Source organism: Anomaloglossus baeobatrachus, chromosome 12, assembly GCF_048569485.1.
Source record: "Anomaloglossus baeobatrachus isolate aAnoBae1 chromosome 12, aAnoBae1.hap1, whole genome shotgun sequence".
In the NCBI taxonomy this organism is placed as follows: domain Eukaryota; kingdom Metazoa; phylum Chordata; class Amphibia; order Anura; family Aromobatidae; genus Anomaloglossus; species Anomaloglossus baeobatrachus.
In genome coordinates this window covers 45,852,321-45,875,907 of record NC_134364.1, presented here as the reverse complement: position 1 = coordinate 45,875,907, position 23,587 = coordinate 45,852,321, and the positions used below count along the sequence as shown (strand labels likewise).

The 23,587-nt window shown below is 46.2% G+C and overlaps 1 protein-coding gene across 6 annotated transcripts in view; it reads left to right on the top strand.

The window, feature by feature from the left end:
- Positions 1 to 23,587, top strand: part of DAAM1 (dishevelled associated activator of morphogenesis 1) — a 317,520-nt gene that overhangs the window by 214,104 nt on the left and 79,829 nt on the right. For all 6 annotated transcript variants that reach the window (XM_075330205.1, XM_075330206.1, XM_075330203.1 and 3 more), the window contains 9 exons: positions 2,594 to 2,704; positions 2,837 to 2,940; positions 4,389 to 4,455; positions 4,540 to 4,657; positions 7,371 to 7,509; positions 16,841 to 16,899; positions 16,985 to 17,172; positions 18,296 to 18,601; positions 19,409 to 19,516. In XM_075330205.1, the coding sequence (XP_075186320.1) occupies positions 2,594 to 2,704; positions 2,837 to 2,940; positions 4,389 to 4,455; positions 4,540 to 4,657; positions 7,371 to 7,509; positions 16,841 to 16,899; positions 16,985 to 17,172; positions 18,296 to 18,601; positions 19,409 to 19,516 (1,200 nt within the window). The remainder of the gene's footprint in view (positions 1 to 2,593; positions 2,705 to 2,836; positions 2,941 to 4,388; positions 4,456 to 4,539; positions 4,658 to 7,370; positions 7,510 to 16,840; positions 16,900 to 16,984; positions 17,173 to 18,295; positions 18,602 to 19,408; positions 19,517 to 23,587) is intronic.

Below are 23,587 nucleotides of genomic sequence, written 5' to 3'. Positions count from 1 at the left end.
AAACTTTTCAAAATCGAACCGTTAATTTTGCAAACAAGAAAAATATCGATGTGTGAATGGAGCCTTATGCGGTTGCTTGTTTCTGGCTGACGGGTAATAATACTGCACTGTTATGTTTCTTCATCCGTGTCACTGGTTTTCAGTAAATCCTACTCGTGACCTTCACTGCTCGAAGGGTGTTTTTGTTTTTATGAAATACACAATTCTCTTTTTTTTATTTTTTTTTTTTTTACATTTTTAAACATTCTTCAGTTACTGTCTACGTTATAATCGCACATGTTGTGTTTGTAATAACTTCTATAGGATCATTTTGCTGTGACTTTGTTTCTCTTTATGAAAATTAGAACCAGATCTCGTAAACACGAGATAAGATGTCTGTGTTATTTTCAGGTCAAGTTTCATGATCCTTCTGAAAATACACAGGCAAATATGAGCGCTTGATCCAGGGGTGTACATAGAAATCATGGGGACCTAAAGTAGAGGTTGTAATAATGCCCCCCCCCCCCCCCCAAAAAAAAAAAAATAAATAAATAAATATAAAATACTCAGCTGAGTCACATAAAAGCATATGCTACAACTTTTCAGCCCTTTCATGTAATTTTTCTCCTCCTATTGAAGCCTTTCATTGCACCCATACAGTATAATGCCGACAAAAGTGCCCAATAAGCACTGTGACTCCCCTTACAGTGACCTCCTGTACAGTACCCGCAACACGCACAGTATGAGGACGCTACTCAAAACGCCCCCTCAACTACACTAGCAACGTATGGTGACCCCCAACACAGTATATGCCCCAATAGTGACCCCCACACATCCCTACATGCAGTATAATGTCCCCCTCCCAGCCCCAGATACAGTATGATGGACCCCATAAAATCCTTCACACTTTATAACTGCTTGCATACATTACGTAGCCCTTCATAAAGTATAAAGGCTCCCTCATGGCCCTCCAAATATTATAATGGCCCTGACATTGCCTTCTATATAGTATAATGCACTACATAGTCCTCCATATAGTATAATGCACCCCCACTGTCCACCATATAGTATAATGCAACCCATTGTCCACCATATAGTATAATGCAACCCATTGTCCACCATATAGTATAATGCAACCCATTGTCCACCATATAGTATAATGCAACCCATTGTCCACCATATAGTATAATGCACACCCAATAATCCTCCATATAGTATAATGCATAGCCTCTTGTCCTCCATTTAATATAATGCACTCCCAATTGTTCACCATATAGCATAATGCATACCCCATTGTTCACCATATAGTATAATGCACACCTCATCGTCCTACATATAGTATAATGCACTCCATAGTCCTCCATATACTATAGTGTGCCCCCCATTGTCCACCATATAGTATAATGCACAGGCAATCATCTTTCATATAGTATAATGCAACCCATTGTCCACCATATAGTATAATGCATAGCCTCTTGTCCTCCATTTACGGTAATATAATGCACTCTCCATTGTCCACCTTATTGCATAATGGACATCCCATTGTTCACCATATAGTATAATGCACACCCCATCACCCTACATATAGTGTAATGCAAACCCCATCATCCTACATATAGTATAATGCACCCCATAGTCCTCCATAAAGTATAATGCGCCCCCCCCCAGAGTCCTCCATATATAATGCATTCCCCATAGTCCTCCATATAGCATAATGCACCTCCCATAATCCTCCATGTAATGTAATACACCTCCATATATAATGCCCAGCCCATCGTCATCCATGTAGTATTATAAATAATCCCCTCTCCTCTGGCCCTGCTGCTCCGGTGTCCGCAGGGAGTGTTCTCCACTGCTCTGCATAGCGGGTGAGGTGATGTCATCGCAAGCGCTGTGCTGAGCTGTCAGATCTCGGACGCAGCGGGAGTGTGATGAAGGAGGGAGCAGAGCGTGGAGCGCTCCCCTTTTCATCATTGCTTTCAATGTTATCGGCAGTTGTATGGATTTCCAACGCACGGCATTTCCACCAATCTGCTCTGGTGGATCTTGAATGAAAATGGTGAGTGGACAGCACAGCTCCATCCGCCGGGGTCTGCAGATCCGCTCCTATTCACTTCATGGCTGGACCCCAAGTAACCAGCAATCTGTCCTGAGGATCAGTGACAACTTGTCCAGTTGGCAATAGATCTTTTTAATTTTTAGGTTTAACCTCTGACCTTAAGAAATGACCTTGTATTTTAGCCTGTCCAATTCAAGTTTTTAGCTTTTGACAAAACACTTAACCAAATTCTTGTGTTAAAAATGCATATATTCAGATTCGCTCCTATTCACTTGAATAGGAGAGAATCTGCTGTACCCGGCTGCGACCACAAAACAGTGGAGGGAACTGCGATGTTCCTCTGCATACATCCGGAGCTGAGAACAGTGGATTGATGGGGGTGCCTGATGTAAGACCCCCCCAACAATCTGATGTCCATGATAAGTCATCAATATTATTGTGGTCAAACATTTAACACAAAGGACATATTTTCATGTTCTAAACAACAACTGAGATGCCATATCCACGTTTTCTTCCACAGGAGATTTGACTATTTCTTATTCTGGTGTTTCTTAGACTTTAATTAATGACCTGGATCGGAGTACAGGACGGTATCGTGATGAGGTCAGCCTGAAGACCGCCATCATGTCTTTTATTAATGCAGTACTGAGTCAAGGAGCCGGGGTGGTAAGAAATATATATATATATATATAGTTTTTTATTTTAATGAATTACTGCTGTAGATATTAATCATAAGGAATAAATGTTCTGTTTCATCAAAGCAGCTAAAATTTGGTATATTTTTTCTATATATTGTAGGAAAGCTTAGATTTCCGACTTCATCTCCGATTTGAATTCTTAATGTTGGGGATCCAGCCGGTCATTGATAAACTCCGGGAACATGATAACTCTACGCTGGATAGGTAAGTCATGCGGCTCACTGATTATTGCCCCTCCTGTGATGTATATGCCCCCAGCCCCTCCTGTGATGTATATGACCCCAGCCCGTCCTGTGATGTATATGCCCCCAATATGTTTGTTGTGGGGGTTTTTTTGTTGTTGTTTTGTGGTCCATGTCTGACAACTATGGTCAAAGTCGAAAGTTACTCTTATTAATTTTTATGTTCCAACTTATTTGCCAGGAGCCATTTTAAGCTCTTTTGTGCATGGTCTAGCAATGGGTCATGCATAGTAGGTTGTAATGGTCACCACAATTAGCACATAATAGAATAAAGCAATAAAAAAGGGAAACGGTCATCAGGTTTCCCATTGTTGAACTGATTCCAGCACACTTGGCCCCTCCTAATTCAGGTCCTAACGAGCTACTCGGTGTGCCCCTGCATTTGACTGTTGTTACTTGGCGCCATCCGGATCGATGGGTATGTCTGGACCAGTATCGGCGCCTGATGTGCACTCACTAATCCGGCTCCTGTGCATTTGATTGATGGAGGCGGGTAACGAGCAGAAGACGCAGAGGTCGGTCCATACATGCCCATCGGATCCTTAGGACTCTAATTAGGAAGGACAGAATTTGTTGGTACTGGTTTATTAATGGGAAACCTGATGACCGCTTCCCTTTTACCTAGCAATGCATTTCATCAAAAATATTGGTAAAATATATCTTTGTACCGTGTTAGCCAGTAGAGATAAAAAATTGTTTAAAAGAACTGAAGTCCTCAGTGGTTAATACCTTTTAATGGCTAACTGAAAAGATGGTAATTATAGCAAGCTTTCCAGACTAAGCAGGTCTCTTCTGAAGAAGAGACCTGAGCAGTCTGGAAAGCTGCTATTATTACCATCTTTTCAGTTAGCCATTAAAAGGTATCAACCACTGAGGACTTCAGTTCATCAAAAATATCCATATCCTTGAATATACCAGTACAGCATCTTGAACTTTTGGCTGAGGATCCCCTTGGACGCAGAACAGAGAGCCACGTTGGCCGACTCAGCCTGTCCATGGGGTACATGCTTGGGCAATTATTTGATTTACCGCCATTTGTGGGGTTTTCTGGAATTGGCCGATATTTTGGTATAAAATAATAAAGAGCTCAGTATTCAGCTTCTACCCCCCTCCTGCATTTCAGAGCTGACGATCTCCTCTTCCTCGATGGTCACTGTTTACTTGTCTGCAGCGATGATCTGCCGTCTACCGCTGCGGCCGATCAATGGTCTTCACGTTCACTTACGGCTGACGGCACACTGCAGCAAAGTGAAGAATGACCAGCGGGGAGGAGCGAAGCAGCAGTACCGAAACGGCATAGGACCTCTTTTTCCTTCATTGTATCCCAATCCTGGAAAGTGCCTGTAGAACTTTATGGAAAGAGGAAAGTTCTCTGCAGGGTGGCCACGTCTAATCCTTCCATATTTGCAGGCATTTAGATTTCTTTGAAATGCTGAGAAATGAAGATGAACTTGAATTTGCCAAAAGATTTGACCTGGTAAGTGTCCTGATATTTTGCCCCTCTAATAGATGGGATGTATCACATCCTCGGATTTATAATCTGCATTTCTTACTTCCTCAGGTTCACATAGACACTAAAAGCGCAACTCAGATGTTTGAGCTGGTAAGGAAGAAGCTAACGCACTCCGAATCCTATCCGCACTTTATGTCTATACTTCATCATTGCCTCCAAATGCCTTGTAAGTATGCGAGCTGGGAAGCTATTGTGCACAAGCAATGCTGGTCGGAGATAAATTGGACAGATTAATGCTATAATAAATAGATTAATTGTATTATTAACTTGCATAACTGAATAACTAATTCCTATTGAAGTATATGGAGCGCTGCACCTCAGCCAGGGAAGTGACTGGTGAAATGCATAACTCCACGAAACAGAGGGGTCATGCAGTAGAGTCTTGGGCAGGGTGGGGAACCTTATTTCTGCCGAGGGCCAGTTGGAAATTTCTACCTACCATTGGGGGCCACACAAAATTATCAACTTGAAAATTACCCTGCTATATGTGATCAATCAATTAGCTCACCCCTACTATGGTGGCTGGAGCAGCTTCTCTTTGCTACAGCTGTGATGTTAAGGGATATTGTTAAAGTTGCTTCTCACTGAACGCAGTCATCTCTTTGTGATAATAAAATTGATAAATCATATACATCACGTCTGAGTCGCTGGGGGCATATATAAATCACAGGAGGGGCTTGGGGCATATACATCACAGGAGGGGCTTGGGGCATATACATCACAGGAGGGGCTGGGGGCATATACATCACAGGAGGGGCTGGGGGAATGTACATCACAGGAGGGGCTAGGGGGCATATACATCACAGGAGGGGCTGGGGCATATACATCACAGGAGGTGCGGGCCACATAAAAAGTTAATGCAGGCCTGAGGTTTCCCACCCCATGGCTAGGGGAACTACTACGCATATCAGCTAACAGCAGCATCTGCTGTTCACCCAAGATGATCCCTCCTGCATAAGTCTGCAGCTGTTGTAGATTCCATCACTGCTATCCTTTCTTTTATAGTCCTTCGGCAGTACATTAGAAGGGTTTTCCAGCTTTTTTTTTTAATAAACTGACAGTGGCAAGCATGGGGATCAAAAAAGACCTACTCTCCCTTGGACATATCATTGGTACAGCCGCACAGAGGTTCAAGTGATAGGGGAGCCACTAACGCCTCCAAAGCAGCAAGGAACAGAACTATTGGACTCCAAAGGGCCCATATACTGTTCTTGCACAAGGGTCCTTTTCTATTTGTGTCCGCCACTGGCCACAAGAGATGGCGTAGCGACCACTAGCCTCCTGATCCTGCATCCACTTGATGGCTGCAGTAATCAGGTGACTGTTGGTTTTAACAATTACCGCTAACAGGCGGGGAAGCAATTCTCCCCCCCTGGGTAAGTAGATTTTCTTTTAGCCCCATGGATTGCTGCTGTCAGATTTTTAAACAAGCCGCATACCCCCTTTTAATTCCCCGCTTTGCAGAATCATCCTACTGTAACTAGATCACTTACCCTAGCAGACTCTGTCTCAATCTGTACAGCAAATCTGAGCAAAAAATGTTACAGGGAACCTGTCACCACTTTTTTTTGGCTATAAGCTGCGGCCCCCACCACCGGGCTCTTATATACAGCATTCTAACATGCTGTATATAAGAGCCCAGGCCAGGGGTAGAACATAAAAAACACTTTATAATACTTACCTAACGGTCGCACGGTTGGCCATATGGGCGTCTTCGCCCTCCGGTGCCGCCTCTTTTGGCCACCTTTGTGCTCTTTCTTATCTAGTCGCGGTGCATGACGGGTCTGACGTCATCCACACTCGCCGACATTCCGGTCCTGAGCAGGGCAGATCAAAGTATTGTAGTGCGCCTGCGCAGGACCGGCGAGTGTGTATGACGTAGACGCGTCATGCACCCAGGCTTCAGAAAGAGAACGAAGATGTCCAAAAGAGGCGGCGTCAGCACCGGACAATGGAGACGCCCAAAAGGCCCACCGTGCGTATTATAAAGTGTTTTTTATGTTATACCCCCGGCCTGGGCTCTTATATACAGCATGTTAGAATACTGCATATAAGAGCCCGGTGGTGGCCGCAGCTTATAGGCCAAAAAAGTGATGCCAGGTTCCCTTTAAGCTACTTTGTGATCACTATTATTAGAGTACTTTTTGGTTGGTGCTATCTATGTGACTGCAGACTTGTGAATCCTTACAGCACGCAGTATGCACACTGTCAGGTTTCTCCGGTCATATGACTGCATGTATGCAATTCTCAGACTTCCGGCCACATTCGGACACCGGCCTCGTTCAATTCGCTTGTATTTTGTGTGTGCAAATTGCAAACTTGCCATTACGCGCCCACCTGCTCTTGCTGGCTTTACTGCAGAAACCTGACAGTGCGCACACTGCGAGCTGTCAGGATTACCAACTTTGCAATCACATATAATGCCTGGACAACCCCTTTAAAACATTTTTTTTTTTTTTATGGATAGTTGTCACATAAAGAACAAAAGAATACCCAAATTATAAAAAAAAATATTTAGAAAAGTCTGATTCAAAAAAACGGTTTTATTATGACACATTTCCTTTTAAACCATATCCAATAAAATGTCAACACGTCTTTGAAATCACAAGTTTAATAAAAAACACAACCTGGCAGCGGGCCTCCGATAAATCTGTCGTCTTGGCCGGCTCGGCTATTCTCTGTTACATATTTGCTCCATGATGATTATTTATAGTCCGCTTCTGGTGTCACTTGATGTCAATTGTTTTCCTTCTTTTTTTTCTTCTGAGAACACGATACATTATCTGCGGATACTTTGCTCGCTGAAGGTTGTGCCCTTGTCCTCGGAGAATATAACATTTATTCAATGCCCTTGTCCCTTTTTGTTCTTTTCTAAACAGATAAACGAAATGGCAATACTGTACATTACTGGCTCCTCCTGGACCGGATAGTTCAGCAAATTGTGGTCCAGAACGACAAAGGCCAAGATCCCGACATCTCTCCGCTGGAAAATTTCAATGTCAAAAATGTCGTTAGAATGTAAGCGATGATCGATAGAATGTCATATTGTGTCATTTCATACCAAGGTTTCAGTTAGAAACAAAGATATTTCTTATGGAAGGAAAGCTAATGGCGGTGGAGCAGACCCAATCTACTGGAGATACAATTAGGTCATTACTAGCATTTTAACCCTTCTGTACTAGTTGTACTAATCTGTAGGGGGTCATTTTGACCCCCATGGTACCAGACAAGGGTTAAAGCTAGGATCAAACCACGATTATGGTTAGTGTTCAACATATAGACCAAGACCTTCTCCGAATGGCGCGGCGGTCAAGAATTCGTGCCTATACATCTTTCATATTCATGGGACAGCCAGAGATTGACAAGCACAGCGTTTGCTGCTCCTACTAAAGATGAATGGAGCGGAGGTTCACATGCTTAAACTTTTCAGAGACACATTATCAGGACCGCTGGGGCTCCTAGTGAATGGAGCGGAGGCGCACATGCTAAAATGCTTCAGAGACACATTATCAGGACCGCTGGGGCTCCTAGTGAATGGAGTGGAGGTTCACATGCTAAACCTCTTCAGAGACACATTATCAGGACCGCTGGGGCTCCAAGTGAATGGAGCGGAGGTTCACATGCTAAATAAACCTCTTCAGAGACACATTATCAGGACCGCTGGGGCTCCTAGTGAATGGAGCGGAGGTTCACATGCTAAAACGCTTCAGATCAAAAAAGTCAGTGGAGCCTTTGTTAGGAGTCTCAACACAGAAACCAGCCAGATATCCCTCCGGGAAGGACCTAGCCAAGGAATGGCTCTTTTTAGGAGACCTCCATAACCATCATATTAAGTGGCCCTTTTAGTCAATATCCAACTCTTTGACCAGTTTAAAGATATGACAAGGGAAATACCAAGGCCAGGTATCCATCCACAGACAGCTGTTTCGGGGTATTGCCCCCCATCAGTGTGGAGTAGGATTGTGGCCAGGTGGGAGCAATGCCTAGTAGACCAACAAGACAAAACAATCACTGATCTCGGGGAGACCAGCCAGAGAAAACACTGCCGGCAGCCAGCGAAGGCGCTCAACACAGTGAAATCCTAGGTGCATTGCCCCCTGGGAAATATGCAAATCAAAAAAGTCAGTGGAGCCTCTGTTAGGAGTCTCGACACAGAAACTAGCCAGATATCCCTCCGGGAAGGACCTAGTCAAGGAGTGGCTCTTTTTAGGAGACCACCATAACCACCATATTAAGTGGCCCTTTTAGTCAATATCCAACTCTTTGTCTTTAAAACTCTTCAGAGACACATTATCAGGATCGCTGGGGCTCCAAGTGAATGGGGAGGAGGTGTACATGTTAAAACTCTTTAGAGGCACATTATCTGGATCGCTGGGGCTCCTAGTTGTCAGGATATTATCCCCTCACCTCAAATCTTGGTACAAAACCTTTAAGTAAAAAGTACTGATGTTTGTTTAGGGCCGAAAAAGAAAAAAAAAAAAGTTAATGTTCCCTTTGACCACAAAGTATGGCTAGATGTACACCATTCTAGCATATTATATTTTGGGAGAGGGACTAAAGATGCTACACCAAGAGTATACTTATATATATTTTTTTGTTTGATGGGAGGGGTGGGAAGTGTGTGGCAGATTTGGGGCAAGCAAGAGTAGTACAGTAACAAGTTGGGATGGATGAAACATGACAGCATCCCTTAGGCAGCTTACTAACGGAGCTGTGCAGGTGGGTACTCAAAGTTGCCAAATGGCACAAAAATGTGCATTTTTTCTTGTGGTGCGTCAAAAGAATACTGTGCACTAATTATGACCCTGCTGTAATTATGGTCAAGCACTTCTGCTAACTTTTCAGAGCAGTGATTGACAGGTTGCTGCGTAAGTGCTGCGCAGTGGCTCGTTGTTCACCGCGAAGAGGGAGCACTATGGATTAGTTTAGTCCTCATATCCATGTGGCACTATTATTGCACCATTTTGCTTACTAAGAGTACAGATTTCTAGAGTAGCATGCTGCCCTGTTCTACATCCTCCCTCTTTAAGAAAAAACAAAAAAGCTAGCACTAAATGTGCACTTCAGCACTAAAAATTCCAACTGTACTTATTAGAAATTTGTGATTTTTGGCAAAAAATTGCAATTTCTTGAGCCACCCCGCCACTCCACGGCAAATCTCATTTGGGGCAGTCCTAACACTAAAATATTTTTATAAAATGTGCCATACGGCCTCACATATGAATAGTAGAACTGCTCTTAGCAGCACTCACCTGGTCTATTTCAATCCCGCACCCATGGCTGAATCATGGCTGTGGGCGGGACAGGTCCAAGCAAATGCTGCATGAAGTAAATAGCCTGTGGACAGGGCCTGATGACTGAATGTGAACAGTCCCCAATCGCCAAAATCTAGACAGGTGGGATACATCCCAAATTGGGGTGCATAGCAAGGTGGGGGTCAGCCACCGAACCAATTCAATGAAGAAAAAACAAAAAAGCCAGCACTAAATGTGCACTACAGCACTAAACATTCCAACTGTACTTATTATAAATTTGAGATTTCTTTGTCGCTCCATTGGGAGACCCAGACAATTGGGTGTATAGCTATTGCCTCTGGAGGCCACACAAAGTATTACACTTAAAAGTGTAAGGCCCCTCCCCTTCTGGCTATACACCCCCAGTGGGATCACTGGCTCACCAGTTTTGTGCTTTGTGCGAAGGAGGCAACACATCCACGCATAGCTCCACTTTTTAGTCAGCAGCAGCTGCTGACTATGTCGGATGGAAGAAAAGAGGACACATATAGTGTCCCCAGCATGCTCCCTTCTCACCCCACTGTGTCGGAGGTGTTTGTAAGGTTGAGGTACCCATTGCGGGTACGGCGGCAGGAGCCCACATGCTGATTCCTTCCCCATCCCTTTTTACAGGGCTCTGGGTGAAGTGGGATTTACCGGTCTCCAGGCACTGAGACCGTGCTCCATCTACAGCCCCTGGAGAAGATGCTGGATGGAGCGGAGTACATCAGGGACATGGCCCTGCTTCCTCAAGGTACTCTGTGTCCCCGTGCATTTGGCGCTCACACCGCAGCATGCTGGGTGTTGTAGTGCGCCAGGGGACATCAGCGCTGCGGCGCCTGTGCCATGGCCTCATTCAGCCTCGCTGAAGCAGGCTCATTTATGGGAACTGGTCGCGCCGGCCGCTGGGACTGCGGCGCGGCTGGCACTTGTAGTGCGCCGGGGACTTCAGCGCGGCCTGCGCTTTTACGGCGGCCGCGCTGATAACTAGAGTCCCCGGCTTTTGCGGCCTGTTTCCGTTCGTTCCCGCCCCCAGACCTGCCAGTCAGGAGAGGGGCGGGACGCTGGCCGCTTCCAGTAATCGGTCGCGCCGGCCGCTGGCAGCGGCGCGGCTGGCACTTGTGGTGCGCCGGGGACTTCAGCGCGGCCCGCGCTTTTACGGCGGCCGCGCTGATAACTAGAGTCCCCGGCTTTTGCGGCCTGCTTCCGTTCGTTCCCGCCCCCAGACCTGCCAGTCAGGAGAGGGGCGGGACGCTGGCCACTTTTATGAATCGGTCGCGCCGGCCGCTGGAACGGCGGCGCGGCTGGCACTTGTGGTGCGCCGGGGACTTCAGCGCGGCCCGCGCTTTTACGGCGGCCGCGCTGTTAACTCGAGTCCCCGGCTTCTGGGCCTAATCTCCCTTCATTACCGCCCACAGCCCTGACAGTCAGGGTAGGGGCGTGACGCTGCATAGAGCAGCGCTGAGAGCTGGAGTATGTTTTGCATACTCCACCCCTCTCACTGTGTGCACTGTGAATCCGGATTCCCGCACTTTCTCAGGCACGCCCACGGCTTCCTTCTCTACAAGGACGCTGGCAGCCATTAGTGCAGTTTCTGTACGATACAGAGACAAGTGTGGAAGACCCTGGCATTCTGATAGTCACACAATCGCTGTAACAGGCGTTAAGCAGCACCTGTGGTGCTAACCCCACTAGTGCAGATGTGCACTTATAGATATGCTTGTACTATATACATTGCACTGTTTGGTCGCACGTTGTATATACCCTCCTGGATTAGGCGGAGGAGTTATCAGCATATTCTCTGTGTAAAACAAAAGTGCAGAACCACATGTTTTTCTATACAGCTGGTACAGCATGTACGGCTATACGGCCGGCAGGTCACATAGACTCCCATTATATGCACTAATGGCCAGGGGATGAGGACGGTGTCTGCAGTATTTACCGACAGTTTTTCTGAGACTATGGCTAGGATACTAGAAGCCTAGCAGTCCGGACATGTCTCTCACAATATGGGCACTGTTGAATCACTGATCCATGGCCCCCCTCAGTGTGAATAACTAACAGGCATCCCAGAGTCACGGCTCTGCAAGGACGTCAGTCCCAGACAGCCACCAAGTGGGCTCGCTATCAGCGGCCTCGGTTTCTCAGGGTCCTAACAGAAGGGCTCGCTGTGTAATGAGGCGGAAGTAGCGGCTCAGGATTCTGATCCTGAGACCGCTCTCAATCTGGATACACCTGATTGTGACGCCATAGTAAATAATCTTATAGCGTCCATCTATAGAATGTGGGTTATTTCTCACAGCTCCTCCAGTGGAGGAGTCAGCTTCATGTATTTTTCTGGACCACTCTGCCTTCAGAGAGGCAGTCCAGGAACACCACGCTTATCCAGATATGCGCTTCCCCAAACGGCTTAGGATACATGTTATCCCTGTCCCCTGACTTGGTCAAGGACTGGACCCAATGTCCCGAGCGGCATCCTCCAATCTCTAGGCTTGTAGCTAGATCCATAGTTGCAGTGGGAGATGGAACTGCAAAATCAAAGATGCTGCTGACAGACAGATGGATCTCTGGTCGAAAGCCATCTATGAGGCTGTCGGCGTTGGCTCCGGCATTCTCTCCCTTGGGGCACTCCAAGCTATTTCAGCTTGCCTTACACAGATTGATACGGTTACACGTACATCTGTGCCGCAGGTGGCATCCTTAACCTCTCAAATGTCTGCATTTGTTTCTTACGCGATTCAGGTTGTCCTGGACTCTGCGAACCGTGCGGCGGTAGCCTCCGCTACTCCGTGTTTTTAAGCAGAGCCTGGTCTACGCGTTAAGTGAATGGAAGGCAGATCTGCTTCCAAAAAAGGTTGCCTAACCAGTTGCCTTTCTCTGCTGACCGACTGTTTGGTGAGCGTTGGATGTAACCATTAAACAGTCCAGAGGTAAGGATTCATCCTTTCCTCAGCCCGGACACAACAAACCCCAACAGAGCAAGAGGCAGTCGGGGTTTTCGGTTTTTTCGAGGCTCGGGCAGGCCCCTTTTTTTCCTCGTCCAATGTGGACTCAAAAGGATTAGAGGAGCTAAGATTCTTAGCGGGCTCAGTCTCGCCCCAAAAAAAAAAAAAAAAAAAAAAAAAAGCGACAGTCTGAAAACCCGCTTCCAAGGCGGCTTCCTCATGACTTGCGGCCTCGGTCGGTAGCAGGCTCTCCCGCCTTGGCGATATTTAGCTGCCATAGGTCAATGACACCTCCCGGCCGGGCCGCTGCTCTTCTGCAAACAGGGTGCACTCTATAGGCAGAAAGAGTGATGTCCCCCGTTCCTCTTCAGGAACAAGGTCACGGTTTACCCCAAATTCTTTGCGGTACCTATAACAACGGGCCGTTCCGTCCCGTTCTGGATCTAAAAATGCTCAGCAAGCTCGTGGACACCAGGCGGTTCCGGATGGAATCCCTCCGCCATGTCATCGCCTCAAGGTCCCAAGGATATTTCCTAGCATCGTTAGGCATCAAGGATGCTTATCCACACGTGCCGATTGATCCAGAGCACTAGCGTTTCTACGCTTCGTTATAGGAAACGAACACCTTCTGTTCGTAGCTCTACCTTCCGGCTAGCGACAGTCCAACTGGTCTTCGCCAAGGTCAGGGCAGCAGTAGTCACAGTCCTGCACTCTCAGGGTCACTCTGTGGTCCCGTATTTAGACGATCTACTTGTCAAGGCACTCTCTTAGGAAACATGCCAACTCTGCCCGAACGTTGCGCTGGAGACTCTCTAGAGTTTTGGGTGGATCATCAACTTTTTAAAGTCAGATCCGACCCCGACCCTATCGATAACATATCTAGGCATAGAGTTTCTTACTCTCTCAGCGATAGTGAAGCTGCCGCTAGACAAACAGCATTCCTACGGGCTGCAAGCTCTTCTTTAAGAACCAGTCGCACACATTGAGACGCCTCATGCACTTCCTACGTAAGATGGTAGCAATGGAGGCAGTTCCTTTCGCGCAGTTTTACTGCGTCCACTACAATGGGACATTCTCCGCCAATGGGTCAAGGAGTCGACGTCCCTCAACAGAGTCGTCGTTCTTTCTCAGGCGGCCAAGGAATCTCTACGGTGGTGGCTTCTTCTCACCTCTTGGTCAAAAAGAAGGTCCTTTCTATCCCCGTCCTGGGCGATAGTTACGACAGACGCGAGTCTATCAGGGTGGGGAGCAGTTTTTCTCCACTACAGCGCTCAGGGTACGTGGACTCAGCAAGAGTCCACTCTTCAGATCAATGTTCTTGACACAGAGCAGTGTATCTTGCCCTACAAACCTTCCAACAGCAATTGGAAAGCAAGCATATCCGACTTCAGTCGGACAGCCCCACAGCGGTGGCATACATCAACCACCAAGGAAGAACGCGCAACCGGCAAGCCTTCCAGGAAGTCCGGCAGGTTTGATGTGGGTGGATGACACGGCATCCACCATATCCACAATTCACATCCCAAGTGTGGAAACTAGGAAGCTGACTTTCTAAGTCGCTGAGGTGTGGCCGAAAGAGTATGGTCTCCTCACCCGGACGGGTTTCAGGAGATCTGGCGCCGCTGACAGAGGCCGGACGTCGATCTAATGGCGTCACGGCACAACAACAATGTGCCAGCTTCATGGCACGGTTTCACAATCATCGAGCTCTGGCGGCAAACGCCTTAGTTCAGCATTGGTCGCAGTTCCAGCTCCCTTAGGTGCCATCTCTGGCATTGTTGCCCAGAGTACTGCGCTAGATCAAGACCGACTGCGGCCGCGCCATCCTCGTCGCTACAAATTGGCCGAGGATGTTGTGGTACCAGACCAATCAGACTGGCTGTCTCAAGGGCCATTCTTCCATTTGGATTCTACGGCTCTCAACCGGATGGTGTGGCATTGAGTCCTGGAACCTAGTGTCGTTAGGATTACCTCTGGACGTGGTTGCCACCATGAGACAGGCTAGCATACCAACGTCCGCCAAGATTGACCACAGGACGTGGAAGATGTTCTTATCTCGGTGCTCGGCGCAGGGTGTTTCTCCCTGGCCGGTTGCATCGTCTATGTTTCCTTCCTTCCTGCAATCTAGGTAGGAAAATGGGTTGTCGCTCAGTTCCCTTTAGGGACAAGTCTCAGCGCTATCTGTATTTTTTTCAGAAACGACGACTTCCTCAGGTACGCACGTTCCTACGGGGAGTTTGTCTTCTCAGCACTCCGTACAAGCGGCTGTTTGAGCCCTGAGATCTGAACAAGGTTCTAATTGCTCTCCAGATGCCGCCTTTCGAGCCTTTGAAGGATGTCTCCCTTCCCGTTTTTCACGGGAAGTGGCCTTCTACTAACGTTCTCGTCTCTTAGGAGAGTTTCCGAGCTAGCAACGCTCTTATACAAACTCTCTTCCTGGTCCTTCACCAGGACAGGGTAGTTCTGCGTCCGGTTCCGGAATTTCTCCCTAAGGTGGTATCCCATTTTCATATCAATCAGGATATCACCTCACCTTCTTTGTGTCCTCGTCCAGTCCATCAATTTCAGAAAGATTTGCATCTGTTGGTTCTGGTGAGAGCACTCAGGTTCTACTTCCCGCATGGCGCTCCTGCGCCACCCGGATGCACTCTTTGTCCTTGTCGCTGGTCGGCGTAAACAGTCGCAAGCTTCCAGATCCACCCTTGCTCGGGGGATCGAGGAACCAATTCTTGAAACCTACAGTTCTACTGGGCTTCTGGTTCTCTCAAGGCCGAGGGCCCATTCTACCAGAGCCGTGGGTGCATCCTGGGCATTACGGCACCAGGCTGCGGCTCAGCAGGTGTGTCAGGCACCCACCTGGTCGAGTCTACTTACTTTTACCAAGCATTATCAGATGCATACCTACGCTTCGGCAGACGCCAGCCTAGGTAGATAAGTCATTCAGGCGGCGGTTGGCCACCTGTAGGAGAGGGCCGTTTGACGGCCCTATCATGAGGTATTCTTTTACCCACCCAGGGATTGCTTTTGGACATCCCAATTGTCTGGGTCTCCCAATGGAGCGACAAAGAAGAAGGGAATTTTGTTTACTTACCGTAAATTCCTTTTCTTCTAGCTCCAATTGGGAGACCCAGCACCCGCCCTGTTTTCTCGGGGTTTTTCTGTTTTTTCGGGTACACATGTTGTTCATGTGGTATGGTTCAGTTCTCCGATGTTTCCTCGGATTGAATTGGTCTTTAAACCGGTTATTGGCTTTCCTCCTTCTTGCTTTGGCACTAAAACTGGTGAGCCAGTGATCCCACTGGGGGTGTATAGTCAGAAGGGGAGGGGCCTTACACTTTTAAGTGTAATACTTTGTGTGGCCTCCAGAGGCAATAGCTATACACCCAATTGTCTGGGTCTCCCAATTGGAGCTAGAAGAAAAGGAATTTACGGTAAGTAAACAAAATTCCCTTCTTTTGGCAAAAAATTGCAATTTATTGAGCCACCCCGCCACTCTATGGCAATTCTCATTTGGGGCAGTCCTAACACTAAAATATTTTTATAAAATGTGCCAAACGGCCTCACATAATAAGTACAGTTTGGAAATTTTAGTGCTGAAGTGCACATTTGGTGCTGGCTTTTTGTTTTTTCTTCATTGAATTGCTCGGTGGCTGACCCCCACCTTGCCGTGCACCCCAATGTGGGATGTATTCCACCTGTCTAGATTTTGGCGGTTGGTGACTGTTCACATTCAGTCATCAGGCCTTGTCCACAGGCTATTTACTTCATGCAGCATTTGCTTGGACCTGTCCCGCCCACAGCCATGACTCAGTCATGGGTTTGGGATTGAAATAGACCAGGTGAGTGCTGCTAAGAGCAGTTCTACTATTCATATGTGAGGCCGTATGGCACATTTTATAAAAATATTTTGGTGTAGGACTGCCCAAAATGAGATTTGCCGTGACGTGGCGAGGTAGCTCAAGAAATTGCAATTTTTTGCCAAAAATCTCAAAATTTTTATAAGTACAGTTTGGAATTTTTAGTGCTGAAGTGCACATTTAGTGCTGGCTTTTTGTTTTTTCTTCATCCTCCCTCGTTTGTCCACCTTTACAAGACCCTGATGGTTACTTTGCTGGTTTTATTTCCACACAGGCTGGTTAATGAGAATGAAGTGAAGCAATGGAAGGAGCAGGCTGAGAAGATGAGAAAAGGTAAATGCATCTGCTATGATACTCAGTCCAATAGACAATGAAATACAGCTGATCCGGTGACTTTTAACCCTTTATCCCATTCCAGAGCATCATGAGCTGCAGCAGAAGCTGGAGAAAAAGGAGCGAGAATGCGATGCAAAGACTCAAGAGAAAGAGGAGATGATGGAGACGCTGAACAAGATGAAGGAGAAGCTTGAAAAGGAATCTACAGAGTGCAAGCAAGTGAAACAGCAGGTGGTGGAGCTCACCGCACAAATCCAGGAGCTGAACAGCGTAAGAAAGCCCGACCAGTGTCATTAGAAACTACTATATTTGGAGAACTTGGAAATATTAAAGGGTGTGCTGCATGACATACATTTATCCACCATACATGTCTGTATTACGGGGAATATATCAAAATATTACTTACTGTTTAAATCAGATTTTAAATGTATTTAGATATACTTTTACATGCATTTAAAGGGAATCTGTAACCAGGTTTTTGCCACCTTATAACATAGGGGCAGAGACCCTGATTCCAGTGATGTGTCACTTACTGGGCTGCCATTTTGATAAAATCACAGTTTAATCAGCAGGAGATTATCATTACAGGACTACTTGGCGTGCTGCAGGTAGTCCAGCATATTCATGAGCTCTGTATAACTACTAGATCTGCAGCAGAGAAAACAGTGATTTTATCAAAATGTTAGCAAACAGCTCAGTAATTGACACATCGCTGGAATCGGGGTCTTTGTCTTTATAGGTGGGGGAGCAAAAACCTGGTGACAGATTACCTTTAAACTAATCTGTATTAACAAAAAAAACTTGCAGTTTTCACACTGACCACTAGGCTTTATACTAGAGTCCTACTGCCTGATCTGTTCAGCAGCCGCTTGGACAAAAGCTGTAATAAATTAACTCTACAGGAGAGTGTTTGTTTTTTTTAAGCCTCCTCTGATCGGTGCAATGATCATTGTTCAGGAAGGAGGATGAGGTGAGCTGTGACCATAAAGAACCTGTTATTTACTGAATATAAACATGTTAAGTAATTGTAATCATGTCTGTGCTGATAATGAGACTCCTGAAAAGTCATCTATAAAGAACCAAAAGTATGAAGTCTAGTACAGAGTGTGAAAATTGAAAGTTTTTGATTATTTTTTTTTATTTTTTTTTTGTTAAATACAGGTAATGATATGGGAAGAAAAAACATAATGACTCAGTCAAGTTTTTACATTAAAGTATTACATTATTTTTTTGATGACCCATTGTAATTTTTCTGATAAGTGAATATTTTTACATATATTTTTAGAACTTGTCTCAAATGTAAATTGCTATTTAAAGACAAAGTATCACTACCTATACTTTAAGATTTGTGGTCTTTCGCAGTGCATTCATCATTGTTCTTTTGCTTTCGCAGCGAGCAATCTGTGCTCCCATTCCTGGAGGGCCGCCTCCTCCTCCAGGAGCCCCAGGAGGTCCGGTACCTCTGATTCCTGGAGGTATGATGCCACCTCCACCTCCTCCGCCACCACCTCTACTTGGAGGAATGGCACCTCCTCCACCCCCACCTCCACCACCAGGAGCTCCCCCCGCACCACCAGGACCTCCACGTTTAGGATTTATGTCTGCAGCTCCTGGACCTCTCGGTTCATCTCCGAAAAAGAAAAATATCCCTCAGCCGACCAATCCACTGAAATCCTTTAACTGGAATAAACTTTCGGAGGTGCGTATGGGAAGATTACATGTGCCCTTATTTAGGAAAATAATATCACCTGTAAAGCTAAATAGGGAACCCACTCTCTCAATTTAAATAACTTTTGAGATATTTTTTTCCTCTATAAAGGTGGAGGAAATTCTTTACACAATGTAACAAAAAGGAGACAGTCGCACTCTGTAGTGCTAACACATGTGGAACAATGAATATGGGAATATAGACATGCAGAACTGCTATGAAAAACATGTAAAAATTGAGATACTTGGCACACAAAAATGGCCAGTTTTATGTGAGCCCAACAGCCAGGCGACCTGTTTTTGTTGGGTCCCTATCAAACTAATGCTTCTCTTTGGGTTAAAAAACCTACAATTTATGGGCAGATAGGAACCTGCAAATGGAGAATTAAAATAACCTAAGGCTGAAGAGCAGGAGTGCTCAATTGGAAGGTATGACCCTGTAATCTAAGAAAGACTGATAGCACATTCTACCTTTCTAATGTGAACATGAACCATGGTAACAAAAAGGAGACAGTTGCACTCTGTAGTGCTAAGACATGTATAAAAATGAATATGGGAATATAGACTTGCATTACTGCTATGAAACACATGTAAAATTAAGATACTTTACATACAAAAATGGCCAGTTTTATGTGAGGCCAACAGCAAGGCGACCTCTTTTTCTTGGGTCCCTATCAAACTGATGCCTCTGAGTTAAAAAACCTACAATGTATGGGCAGCTTATACATTGCATTTGAGAATATAATCTCTTAGTATATCTTTACTTTATTAAAGATGTTGGGTTTTTTCCACTTTCTAGAACAAGCTGGAAGGAACTCTCTGGGCTGAGATTGATGATACCAAGGTGTTCAAAATATTAGATCTAGAAGACATCGAACGGACCTTCTCCGCATACCAAAGACCCCAGGTAGACTCAACGCACACGTTCACCGCCATTAAATAGTTCTTATCGCAGGTTGAAGCCTATGTAGTAAGTGAGACGTTAAAGGGATTGTCCAGAATCCCAAAATTATGTTTCGCTCAATTTTCCTGTTTTAAAGGGAACCTGTCACCTAGAGTATGCGTTCTGATCTATCAGCAGACACATGTGTGCCCTAATTACACCTCCCTACCCATCCCTGTGTTATCAAATTGCATAATATGAAAGTAATAAAAAACGTTTTATTACCTTCATATTTCCTATGTAAATTAGAGAGCTTCTGGTCACAGGGGCGGCGCCTTGCCCCTGCATACTTTCCGTGGTATCACGCCCCTGCTGGCGTGATACCATGGAGTCACATGAGCGACGTCCCACGTTTACACTTACTATTGCGGCAGGCTTCTCTTCCGGGTTCTCCTTGTCAGTTTCAGACGCGCCCTGCGCATGCTCAGTGCGCGTCTGAATCCGGTGCATGAACACCCGGAAAAGAAACCTGCCATAATGTGCGCAGGATAGAATGAGCAACGGTGAAGTCGCTCATGTGACTCCATGATATCACGCCCATAGGGGGGCGTGATACCAAGGAAAGTATGCAGACGTCCATAGGGCAAGGCGCATCCCCTGTGACCAGAAGCTCTCTAATTTACATAGGAAATATGAAGGTAATAAAATGTTTTTTATTACTTTCATATTATACAATTTTACAGCACAGGGATGGGTAGGTAGGTGTAATTAGGGCACACATGCGTCTGCTGATAGGTCAGAACGCATATTCTAGGTGACAGGTCCCCTTTAATGTCCTTCTTGGCGACCTAGCAGATCCAGTTCAACATTGGTCTTGGTACAACAGAGATCACTGTGTCTAAGATTGTAATGAAGGGGGCTGGTTAAGTGATTTGTATAAATAGCTAAGCCAGCCCCCTTCTCGGTCACTGCCGAGCTACAGACCGGAAAGCCCCCCCTTCAGACAGCTCTCTGTATTACATGCTAAAACAAAAGGGAAAAATGCTCTCTGCTGCGCCAGGACCAATGTGGAAGTGGTGATACCGCAACGGCAGGAGCGACGCTGAAGCCGGGAAATCTGGGTGCAATTGAAAGAGTATAAGAGTAAGTACAAAAATGTAATTTCATGTCCAATGAACAGAATTTTTTGGGATCCTGGACAAGGATAGTAAAGTTCTGAATTTCATATCCTGCAGAAAACGACTAACTTGGTTGTATGTAGTATCCCAGTATAGAATGAATATGCCTGTGTCATCAGAAAACGGCCTACTGTTCAAATCAGATGTTGTGTTACATGTATATGGAAGACAAAACTGGTAATCTTGCAGTTTTCACAGACCTCTTGCATCAGACTTTTCAGCAGGTTCCTTATTATCCTCACAGACAGGTTTAGAATGTACAGAACTGATGACACAAGATCCACCAATCACAACAGGCGATGTCACAGCTCCACAATGATCTTTGCACACGCTCATTAGATGCTTCAATACAAAAGATGGGGCCAGAGTCTGACCATTGTGGCTCGTGCACATGTATGGTGGAAAGTGTCACCACTGTGAAAATGGCAGGATTTCTTAGTTTTATTTTTATTATATGTTGTGATAATGAAACTATAAAATTGGTAACATTAAAAAAATAACACACAAGCCTGATTTTAAATAGGTCATTTTGTGATAGCACATTCCCTTTTAGCCAACTACTGTATATCATATGTCATTAATATGTGTTCATAGTAAGTTATATTTATACTAGAGATAAGGAAATCTATTTGTGGGACCCTGCTCCAATGGCCACCTCCTTATTCTGTGGTCAGAGGAGCCCTATAAACTAACCCCCTAACTCCTTACTCTGTGATCTGGGGAGCCCTATGAATGGCCTACGGTAATAACTCCTTACTCTGTGATCTGGAGAGCCCTATGAACCACCTCCTACCTCTTTACTCTGTGGTCTGGGGAGCCCTATGAATGGCCTAAATAGCTCCTTACTCTGTGGTCTGGGGAGCCCTATGAACTACCTCCTTACTCTGTGGTCTGGGGAGCCCTATGAATAGCCTAATAGCTCCTTAGTCTGTGGTCTGAGGAGCCCTATAAACTAACCCCCTAACTCCTTACTCTGTGGTCTGGGGAGCCCTATGAATGGCCTAATGGCTCCTTACTCTGTGGTCTGGGGAGTCCTATGAATGGCCTAATAGCTCCTTACTCTGTGGTCTGGGGAGTCCTATGAATGGCCTAATAGCTCCTTACTCTGTGGTCTGGGGAGTCCTATGAATGGCCTAATAGCTCCTTACTCTGTGGTCTGGGGAGTCCTATGAATGGCCTAAATAGCTCCTTACTCTGTGGTCTGGGGAGCCCTAGAAATGGCCTAAATAGCTCCTTACTCTGTGGTCTGGGGAGTCCTATGAATGGCCTAATAGCTCCTTACTCTGTGGTCTGGGGAGCCCTAGAAATGGCCTAAATAGCTCCTTACTCTGTGGTCTGGGGAGCCCTATGAATGGCCTAATAGCTCTTTACTTTTTGGTCTGGGGAGCCCTACGAATTGGCTAATAGCTCCTTACTCTGTGGTCTGGGGAGTCCTATGAATGGCCTTATTGCTCCTTACTCTGTGGTCTGGGGAGTCCTATGAATGGCCTAATAGCTCCTTACTCTGTGGTCTGGGGAGCCCTATGAATAGCCTAATAGCTCCTTAGTCTGTGGTCTGAGGAGCCCTATAAACTAACCCCCTAACTCCTTACTCTGTGGTCTGGGGAGCCCTATGAATGGCCTAATAGTTCCTTACTCTGTGGTCTGGGGAGTCCTATGAATGGCCTAATAGCTCCTTACTCTGTGGTCTGGGGAGTCCTATGAATGGCCTAATAGCTCCTTACTCTGTGGTCTGGGGAGCCCTAGAAATGGCCTAAATAGCTCCTTACTCTGTGGTCTGGGGAGCCCTATGAATGGCCTAATAGCTCTTTACTTTTTGGTCTGGGGAGCCCTATGAATTGGCTAATGGCTCCTTACTCTGTGGTCTGGGGAGTCCTATGAATGGCCTTATTGCTCCTTACTCTGTGGTCTGGGGAGTCCTATGAATGGCCTTATTGCTCCTTACTCTGTGGTCTGGGGAGTCCTATGAATGACCTAATAGCTCCTTACTCTGTGGTCTGGGGAGCCCTAGAAATGGCCTAAATAGCTCCTTACTCTGTGGTCTGGGGAGCCCTATGAATGGCCTAATAGCTCCTTACTCTGTGGTCTGGGGAGTCCTATGAATGGCCTTATTGCTCCTTACTCTGTGGTCTGGGGAGTCCTATGAATGGCCTTATTGCTCCTTACTCTGTGGTCTGGGGAGTCCTATGAATGGCCTTATTGCTCCTTACTCTGTGGTCTGGGGAGCCCTATGAATGGCCTAATAGCTCCTTACTTTTTAGTCTGGGGAGCCCTACGAATTGGCTAATAGCTTCTTACTCTGTGGTCTGGGGAGTCCTATGATTGGCCTAATAGTTCCTTACTCTGTGGTCTGGGGAGCCCTATGAAACACCTCCTTATTCTGTGGTCAGGGAGCCTTATGACCCACCTCCTTACTCTATGGTCTGGGGAGTCCTATGAAACCACCTTACTCTTGTCTTGGAGCCTTATGAACCACCTCCTTCCTCATTCTGTGGTAAGGGAGCCCTATGATCAACCTCCTACCTCCTTACTCTATGGTGTGTGGAGCCCTATGAACCTCCTCCTTATTCTGTGGCCTGGGGATCCCTATGAGCCGCCTTTTACCTCCTTACTGTGTGGCAACAGAGCCCTATGAGCCCCTCCTACCTTCTTTTTCTGTGGCTTGGGGCCCCATGAGCCGCCTCCTTCCTGGTGGAATGCCCATTTAGTAAGCCCGGCGTCATGTCATGAGTGCATCATACTGCAACAATGACACGACTGTATCGGGTTTAGAAGTCAGAAGAGGCGGCAGGGATTCCAGCAGGATGGAGGCCGCTTGCAGGGCTGCTTATGTGGCTCCTGAACCAGGGTCCTGCACCGATTCGCTCACCTCTGGTATACTGGTACACTACTGTTACACAGATCGTAATGGGCTGTC